General features: G+C 36.7%; 1 protein-coding gene across 3 annotated transcripts in view; it reads right to left on the bottom strand.

The window, feature by feature from the left end:
* ZFAND1 (zinc finger AN1-type containing 1) overlaps window positions 1–10,342 on the bottom strand; it is a 32,451-nt gene that overhangs the window by 5,574 nt on the left and 16,535 nt on the right. For 2 of the 3 annotated variants that reach the window (XM_034668245.1, XM_034668244.1), the window contains exon 7: window positions 2,562–2,717. In XM_034668245.1, coding sequence (XP_034524136.1) covers window positions 2,562–2,717 — 156 coding nt within the window. Of the gene's footprint in view, window positions 1–2,100; window positions 2,173–2,211; window positions 2,470–2,561; window positions 2,718–10,342 lie in introns of those variants that run through there. The other variant, XM_034668243.1, reaches the window with a different exon arrangement.

The raw sequence follows: 10,342 nt of genomic DNA on the forward strand, positions 1-10,342 counted from the left end.
TAAGTATATAAATTTTGTTCTGCTTTCTATCAACAACCTTTCCCTTTCCTCACATTCTCCAAGCTTTCTCCTTTCCTTACCTGATAACAGCCAGGAATAAAACTTGACAAATCTGGGGAAAAACTGATACTCTTATCATTCACATGTATTTACTGGCTGATTACATTTAAACTAAGGTTTATATCATAGTGATATTATAAATACTTATCTAAATGTAACACGTTCCCCACTCCCCACCCCTGCATTTTTGGGTTTCTACTTAGAATTCTAGTTGTCTGCAAGCAGGTAGAAAGATACTAGGGTTGGGTGGGGACAGTCAAACCCTAAAATTTCATTAAGCATACTCAACTGAAAGCCCTAAAAGAAACCCTGAGAAAACTGATTTCAGAGTAGTTTAGAAATGAGAAGCTGGAGAGACTTTCTTACCCACGATCTTGTTCTCTAGGTGACTGCTCATGCTGGAACCTCTGGTCCCTACAGTCTCTGAGGATGCTGGTACCTGTGTGTCTCTTCTAGATTAGTTTGCTACACTATCTGGGACCTGATCTAACTTACCCCTGCTTTGCCTGTTGACATGAGTCTTTTCCTCCATGCTGCTTTGTGTTTTCTTAATCACGGACATGACCTCTTCTTCATTCTCCCTGGGTGTAACTCAATTTCTGCCGGTCTTACCTCCCCTCTTCTCAACCCCCATTGCTGTTTTTCCTGGTATATTTAACTTAAATTCAATTCATGAGGCATGTGTTGATCACCTACTATATGTAAGTAATTATGACAGATGCTAAGGTCTGTATTAAAACTTTCTGGTATCTGCAAATATATTTAAGGATTATTTCTACTTCTGGCCTTGTAGTTTCTGAAGAAAGAACCACTGGAACATCTATATTTACTGTCTATCTACTCATTTGGCACTTGCTACACAGCTCTGTATTATAATTATAAGTATGCATATATCTCATTATATCCACCATGGCAATTACAATCAAATTCTTAGATTTAGTAGGTACTCAAATAATTACCTTAATAAATAAACAAATAGCTGACAAAAGTCACAAGTTATCTCCATTCCTTGCATGAAAATATGAGATGAACATTGAGTTTAATTCCTTTATTTAACTATACGTAAAGCCACTATACGTGTCTATGACAAATAAAATAGAAAAGGGACAAAGCCTTCCCCAAAAAGAACAAAAAGGGAAAAAGAACAAATCATTTCTATTTTTTCTATATGGTAATACTTTGATGAGTACCAATGAAATAGATCAGTCAGAAGTATTCACTTTGATGTGCTGGTAAAATATAGTTCCTTTTTGGTATGTATTTTGCTTTTATATATGTAAATATATAAAGATACTGTAATGAAGTTGTGCTACCTCATCTTACTCTCATTTGTAATACATTTACACAAAAAAGGTAAATCCTACTGCAGGAGGACCTTTATCAGAGAGATATGCCCCAATGCAGTTAGAGAACACCAAGAAAATTGTTTCCTCTTCCTAGGCCTGAGATTCCTCATCTAAAAACTTAGAAGAGTGAATGAGATGGTCTCCCAAGTTTCTATGACTCATGCACACACATCAGTTTATACATCTGGATATATAGTTAAGGCTATATATCCTGGCTTCATGATGCAAGACTTGGCCAAGTGATACATGTTAAAAGCCATCTCTTTCTTCCCCTCCCTTAGAAGTAGCAATGTCCCAAACAGGAGTCATTCCTTCAGCTTAGATCCTAGAGTAAAGAGGATATGCTGCAGAGTCACAACAGCTGACATTAACTAAATGAAATACACCTTTTCTGTTGTTACTAAGCACAACCTAATAAAAGCTAAAGGTATGAATTTGCTAATAATTGAATGTCCATTCATAGTTTAACACACAAAAATTCAAATTCAATTTAATAGAAAACTGATAATGTAAATTATGACCTAATGGAAATAAAAAAAAAAAAAGTTGCTTTTTAACTTAAGATTTTATTTATTTATGCGACAGAGATAGAGACAGCCAGTGAGAGAGGGAACACAAGCAGGGGGAGTGGGAGAGGAAGAAGCAGGCTCATGGCGGAGGAGCCTGATATGGGGCTCAATCCCATAACGCCGGGATCACGCCCTGAGCCGAAGGCAGACACTTAACCGCTGTGCCACCCAGGTGCCCCAAAAAGCAACTTTTAAAAATAATAAAATATATAGTATTTGTAGTNCAACTTTTAAAAATAATAAAATATATAGTATTTGTAGTAAAAGAAATTGACTTAACATAAAATTTTCCTTAATCATTTCTGGGTTGAATCCTTAAAAGACTATTCCAAATAAGAATCAACATTTTTTAAAAATTGTTCTTCATCATTAAGATATTCCAAGATAATATTTCCACCATTATATAAAGGACAATTCTCCTTAGCAATCCAGGTTTCCAAAGTATGATCCAAGGGTAAGGCTTCTCCTGAAGTAATGTGACATAACCTTAATTTCTGTTAAGGGAAATAAATTATACTGTAATAAACAAACATGCTGGTACACAGTATCCTAAAGCTTTTAGAGAAAAATTATAACCAGTTGTTACCTTAGCTGTTAATTTGTTATTATCATTTTTAAGACTGGTTAAAGAAGCTGCAAAGTCTATGACCTTTCCAATGCTCCATCGGTGGCAAAAGAACATTGGTTTGCTCTTCTCTTTGCTCCCCTTAGGTAAGAAAACCCGAAAGTAAACTCTTTCTGTCTGTAAAATAAAAAGTAAAATACAGTTAAAATACATATATAAAAAAAAAAAAAAAAAAAAAAAAAAAAAAAAAAAAAAAAAAAAAAAAAAAAAAAAAATACATAAAATGTTATGGGAACTACTTTTACAGAGAATAAGGCATAATCTAGACACAGTGAATCTGGGTGTAAGTGGAATATTACTGGCCTAGAAACTCCTTGTAAGCAGGGGTTAAATCGCACTGAGGCTCTTATCACCTACAGCAGCCTGGATAAAGGAAGGCACATAAAGAGGATAGTTTTGAAACAACTGACTATTGAGTCTAGGCTAAAGGGCCAAGCGATTGGCGGATAAGTGGCATCAGAGAGCAGATTTATGAAGAAATTCAAGAGCACAAGGAGACAGGAATACAGTCAGCACAAAGCTGTTTCAAATACCAACAAGGCATTCAAAATACAAACAAGATTCAACATACCCAGGAATTGAGGTCTAAGGTGGAAAGTGGGTTTATGGAAGAAAGATGGTGGCCACAAGCAACTATGACCAGGGAATCTGAAGGAAGGTATAGATCCTGAGATTGCTGATGGCAAAAGAAATGAAGTAGAGAGGGAGTAGATAATCTAGGTGTCAAAGACAGAGGCAGATGTGGAGGTCTGGAGAGAAAACAAGCTGCAGACAGAATGCTGCAGGCCACCAGCCAGCCAGTGCAGAACAGAGGACATGAAAGGGACAGAACAACAGTCTGAAGTCGAATCCCTTTACCCACCTTCCCGGCAAGCTGGCGGGGGAGGGGGGGTAGGGACGGTCCCCTAAAGAAGTCTGCCCCCAACACTCAGGTTTGGAGGGAAAGCAAAGTTTCGTGTAAGACAAAGGGAGAGGGGACACGCATGAAAACAGCTGGGCATATAAAAAAGTGTGCTCACTGTGCAAGCAGAGTAGAAGGGCTAAAAGTAGGGAGTTCAGGCCAGGACATAAACAGACAACAGGGTTAAGAACAAGAAAAGGATGAGAAAGAAACTGAAAGTATATCAGGGACTGGAGATGACTTCTTTGCAGGTTTTCCTGGTACTGGGGAATATGAGTGTCCACCAATCCCAGAATTCCACTGGCTTGAAAATGATACTGCAAGTCTCCCTAAAGATCACTAAGAACTGATAGTAAGTAGCTCCTCAAATTTTTAGCGTAGGGAGTGGTGAGATGAAAGAATGATTAAGGATCTAAAACTGTTGTTTCCCTTAAATTTGTTCGAAATTCTTACAATTCCACAACTGGCAACTTTTGTCAACACAGACAGCTAAATAAAATTCATATTTCTAGTTAAAATTATAACCTAACTTCCACAACAGTCTGGGACTATTAAAACACACTGAAACAGAGAAGTGCGGTTTTTATCTCCTCTATATTTTTATCCTGGAGAAAATGCTNTCTATATCTATAATAGATATAGATATAGATATAGATAGATATAATATTATATATAGATATATAGATATAGATATAATATTATATATAGATATAGATAGATAGATAGATATAATATTATAGAGACAGCATCTGTTTTTGTTTGGTGACCCGTCTTCCTCTCTTCTGGTTAGAGGATTACCCTCTAATGATGTACCTTGAATTCAGTGGGAATACCAGTCACAGTACCCAAGAATCCACCTAAATGCATATGGATAGGACCTGAGGCCCTAGGCTAGGGTGGTCTGTGCAAAGACAAGCATGTGACATAAAATTAGGCCAATCAAGGTCTTTTCCTGGGATTTTATCTTCAAAAACCAGGAGAAGGGAGGAGCATTTTTTTTTTTTCCTTAAGAGTTTGGTTTTTTTTGGGGGATGCCTAGGTGGCTCAGTCGGTTAAGCATATGGCTTTGGCTCAGGTCATGATCCCAGGGTCCTGGGATCAAGTCCCCCATCAGGCTCCTTGTTCAGCAAGAAGCCTGCTTCTCCCTCTACCTGCTGCTCCCTCTGCTTGTGCGAGCGCATGCATTCTCTCTTACACATAAAAATCTTTGAAAAAGAGTTCAACCTGAAGTTGCCTGTAGCTATCCCCTCATACCTCTCAGCTATTTCTGAACTAATGTGGAAAGTTTCCTCAAGTGGGAAAGAATGACTCCAACACAGAGAGAAAAGTCAAAGAAACAGATGGACTCTTTCAACAGGATGAGTCCCAGAATCTGGCCATCCCTTGAGATCAGATCAATGCATCATTCCCCACTATAGAAGAAAAAATACTGTTTTGATTAAGCTAGTTGTTATCAAGTTTCTGTCACTTGCAATTAAAAGATGCCTGATACATATTAACATTTCACCTGAAAGACCTTACTTCATATTTAGATACAGCAGGGCTCTTGAGAACAAAGGTCCTAAAAATAAATAAGGCAAGTAAGTACCTTATCAACAAAACAGAAGGATTCAGAGATTTGGAGGTGGTTCCTCTAGTATTTCATGTCCTATGTGCTTCCTTATGTTGCATTTTCTGCTAAATTAAAAAATCTGGGAAAGCAGGGCACCTAGGTGGCTCAGTCATAGATCAGGTCTTGATCTCAGGGTCGTGAGTTCAAGCCCCAAGTAGGGCTCCACACTGGGCATGGAGCCTCCTTAACAATCAATAAATTTAAAGTGTGTGTTGGGTGGGTGGGGGGGAGGAGATCAAAGTTGTCTGGCCTCTGATCTTCCCTGATTCCTAAAAATTGCTTTAAAGAAAAGCACTGACTTACAAATTTTGTGCTACAATAAAAATTTTGGTATAACTGGAGTATCTCTAAATTATAGAGGAAAGATCAGAATTATTTTAAGAAATAACAGATTCAACACAATTTCCACCTAAGCACTAAGGAATTTAGATTTGTTGAAAACCAATGGACTGTATCATACCAGATAACAAATATTAAAAGAAAAAACAAATCATCAGAAATTTAAGTCTTGGGGCCAACGCTATAACCTAAGAGTTCCTGCTCCAAAACAAAGTAACAAGACCATCAAGAGCATAAATACAGGGGTGCCTGGGTGGTTCAGCCAGGTAAGCATCCGCCTTTGGCTCAGGTCATGATCCCAGGGTCCTGGGATGGAGCCCCACATCAGGTTCCCTGCTCAGTGGAGAGTCTGCTTCTCTCCCTCTCTCTGCCTGCCACTCCCCCTGCTTGTACTCTGTCAAGTAAATAAAATCTTTAAAAAAAAAAAAAAAAAAAAGAGCAAAAATACAAAAGGAAAAAAATGTAAAAGCTATAGCCCACCCTTACACACACACACACACATACATACACAAAGACAAGTACCCTGAGGATCAAAAATGAAACAAATACAAACAAGTGATAGGTAGGCAGGCTGAGCCACAGACTTCTAAAGCTCCAGAAGAGAAAGTAATAGTCAAGAGTTCAGCTGTGGGTTAGTGTGACACGGAGATCAAGTACCCAGATCGGGCTCACTGCCTGGAAGCAGAGGCTAGCATGGGGCTTGTACTCCAGGATAGGACGCTGAAGAAGGTATTGCTACCAAAAATATTATTTAGGAAAGCAGAGGAGCATAGATTGAACACCTCGACAGTGAAAAAAGCAAGGTCTTCCACTCAGTAAATGGATCCACAATAATAAGAAAATCTCTTTAAGAAGGGCCATATGCACCCTAATGTTCATAGCAGCATTGTCCACAATAGCTAAATCGTGGAAGGAGCCAAGATTCCCTTCAACAGATGACTGGATTAAGAAGCTGTGGTCCATATATACAATGGAATATTACTCAGCTATCAAAGAACGAATTCTCAACATTTGCTGCAACATGGACGGCACTGGAGGAGATAATGCTAAGTGAAATAAGTCAAGCAGAGAAAGACAATTATCATATGATTTCTCTCATCTATGGAACATAAGAACTAGGATGATCGGTAGGGGAAGAAAGGGATAAAGAAAAGGGGGGTAATCAGAAGGGGGAATGAAACATGAGAGACTATGGACTATGAGAAGCAAACTGAAGACTTCAGAGGGGAGGGGGTGGGGGAATGGGATAGACTGGTGATGGGTAGTAAGGAGGGTACGTATTGCATGGTGCACTGGGTGTTATACGGAACTAATGAAGCATCGAACTTTGCATCGGAATCCGGGGATGTACTGTATGGTGACTAACATAATATAATAATAAAAAAAAAAAAAAAAGAAAAGAAAATCTCTTTAGAGCAAAAGTACAAACTGCCAATCTCAAGCTTGGATTGTAATGGAAGTCCTGAGTAGATGGCCCAGTGGAAGAAAATACAAAACTGCTAGAGAGTGAGAGGTGAGTGGCCACAATAAGCAATACAGTAAGAACCTCCTACTTAAGACAGACATGTGGAATCTATAAATGGAAATTCAAAACAAAGGTTAACTTACAATGGGCAGATGAACTGAACTTAAAAAAGATACTTTTATGGATATAGCCATAAAAAAAAAACAAGAAGGTATGAGTCAAAAATAGGCAGAAATGGAACAAGGCAAGCTATGAAGATCCAATATGAAATATAAAAATTTTAAAATACAGTTTCTGAAATAAACTCAAACAGGAGAAATCTCAATAATATTCAATAAAAAGGTTTAACTGATTGGAAGGTGTATTTGAGAAAGTCCTCTAGAATGCAGCACAAATAGACAAAGACAGAAATTATAAATTATAAATTTATATAAGTTTATTATGAATTATAAATCCCAAAAATATTTCTAACAAAAGTTCAGAGAAGGAAGCAATATTCAGAGATAATGACCATAATTTTCCAATAGTAAAAAAAATAAGTCAAATTAAAAATGTATCTCCAGGGCCAACCTGAGCAATCAAAATAAATCCATATGTAGAAACACTGCACTGAAACTGGAAAATACCATAAATTCCTAACTACCAAAAAACAACTGATACCCATAAAGCAACAAGATTGACAGATGTTTCCTCAATAATAAACAGGGGCCAATGAATAGTGTATTGAGAGTTGAGAGAGTTTAACAGACAATCCAGCTCAAATAAGGGCAAAATAAGGGCATTTTTAGAAGACTAAAAGTTTACCAGTGAAGACTCTTAATGAATTACTAGTACGTTAGCCAAAATAAAAGTGAGTCCTGAGGAAAGGAGAAATTCAAAAACCATGTTAGTAAATTTGAACAGCTGCTGACTTAAAAAGAATCCTGTGTGAACAAAGATGATGGGATGAGACACACTCAACTGAAGAAAGCATGTCAAACTTGTCTTATTCAAGAGGATACAATACTAAGTAACTTCAGATTCTGAGAGAAAAATTTTAAAAATTAAAAATGTAAGCACATGCCTATTATCACATTACAAAACATTACAATGGAGATTCTAGATACTACAGTACAAAAAATGAATTTAGGTAGTATAATTATTGAAAAACTAAAAACTATCCTTATTTGTTAATGGGGTGTGATTGTTTACCTAGGAAATGAAGGCAAAGAAAAAAAAATCAAAGAATTTGGTGATATGACTGAATAAGATGAACAAAAAGAAAACACCTTTTTTTCAATAGTACCTGGATATAGAGGTAGGTGGAAATATTCTGTTCATGACAGAAACAAAACCCATGAGAGAATTAGGGCTGAAAATAAGGAGTAAGATTTAACTGAAGAAAAACATAAAATGTTACAGAAGACAATAAAACAGGAGTTAAATAAATGAAAAAACTTACAGGATTCTTAGACAGGAAGACAACACTACATATCATACAGTGCAAATCCAAAGTGAATCCTTCAGGAATGATTTCAGTCAGGACTTGCTAATAGTCCAAACTTGCTGGGAGAGTGAATTTCACTTTACCTAACTTCACAGAAATCACTAGATAATGTATTGAGGACATTTTACAACACTTATTTACACCTAGTGAGCAAGGAGGGAGCCAGAATCTCCACTACAAAGAGGGTATAAAATCCTCCTGAGAAGAGCAAAGAGGGCTTCTCATAAATGGCCAAATCTTTACATCCTGTGGGCACTATTATTCACAGCTTATATTCTTGTGGGAAACTGGGGGACATGGGAAGCCACACATCTGTCTAAGACCATGCTGTGTTCTCTCTTGCTATTTATAATGATTTCTCTCAGTTTCTCCATTTCTCCTTCAAAGAGCCTATAATCTTTAAAGTTACCTACTGGAGTCTGTCACTCAAAACCTTGTCCCATCAAGACAACCACGAAGATCCTAAGGTTTTTTGTTTTTTGAGTATAGTTGACATACAACATTACACTAGTTTAGGTATACAGCATAGTGATTTGACAAGTTTATACATTATGCTGAGTTCACCACAAGTATAGCTACCATCTGTCCCCATACACTGCAATTACAATATCATTGCCTATTTTCCTAATGCTGTGCCTTTTATTCCTGGAAGAAAAAAATTGGGTCCTTAGTTCATAGTATATGCTAAAAACAAATTCCAGATGGATTAAAGAGAAATGCAAGATGCAAAAAAATAAAAATCCTAAAGAAAACCAAAGCAGGGAAAGAAAGAAAAAAAAAGGCAGACCTTACAAAAAATTAAAACACTGATACATCAATGAGATACCTAAGTGAAATCAATATATTTGACAGATTTAAAAAAAAAAAAGTTTCCAAAGCAGATTATGGATAAAAAATTAACATCTATTATATTCCAAAAGCTTCCACAAGTTGACCAAACAAAATAAAAAGACATGAATATGGGTTAATGGACAACCAAAGAGAAAGATGATCAAAGGATATAGGTGATTAAAAAAAGAGCAATTACACATGGCCAACAAACATATTAAGAGACACTCAAACTGAACAGTAGCCAAGGACATGCAAATTAAAGCAATTAGAAAGATCTTTTTATAGCCATTAGACTGGAAAACATTAAAAAGGATGATAACAGCTATTGCAAACTAGGGGAGGAGGAGAGGGTACTCTCATGTCTGGTCACAAGAGGCAGTATATTAAACTGGGTAGGTTGACAGCCTCATCCCAAGTGATCTTAGACAACTTGAGATTATTCATCTGTGAAATGAGGACCTAGAATATTCCAATACTTCCAGTTATGGAATATACCGGGAGAATAATGAGCATTAAGAGAGAGAAAAAAATTTAAAGGCACAAAACAATGCCTGGCATAGTGTAATCAGTCAATAAAGGCTGACTATAATAACTGCTGCTAGTAGAAATCTAAATTGTTGAACTTCCTTATAAAGTAGTTTGGCAACATCTATTATGATTTAAAATACACATATCCTTTGACCAAGCAAACACACTCCTGGGAATTTAGCTCACAGAAATAAGAGACCAGATTGAGACTACTTAGCACAGTAGCCAAAACTGGAAACAAACTGAACGTTCATCAAGAGAAAAATGGTAAAATAAGACCTGTACATCCACACTAGAATATTTGCCCAATTTTTAAAGAACGATTTAAAGCCACACCAGCTCCCACGAGGGAATCTTTACTGGGCACAAATGAAAAGGATATATAGAGATAAGGACAGATAGCCTACTTAAACCTGCCTTATTTTTATTTATAGCCATAATCACTATCTGACATAGTATATATAATATTTAATAGCTATCTCACCCCTTGGAATATAAACTCCATGTCGGCAAGGACTTTTATTTACTGTTGTCTCCCCAGGGCCTAATATATAGTAGGTATTCACAAAAAAAAAAAAAA

Source organism: Ailuropoda melanoleuca, chromosome 9, assembly GCF_002007445.2.
Source record: "Ailuropoda melanoleuca isolate Jingjing chromosome 9, ASM200744v2, whole genome shotgun sequence".
Classification (NCBI taxonomy): Eukaryota; Metazoa; Chordata; class Mammalia; order Carnivora; family Ursidae; genus Ailuropoda; species Ailuropoda melanoleuca.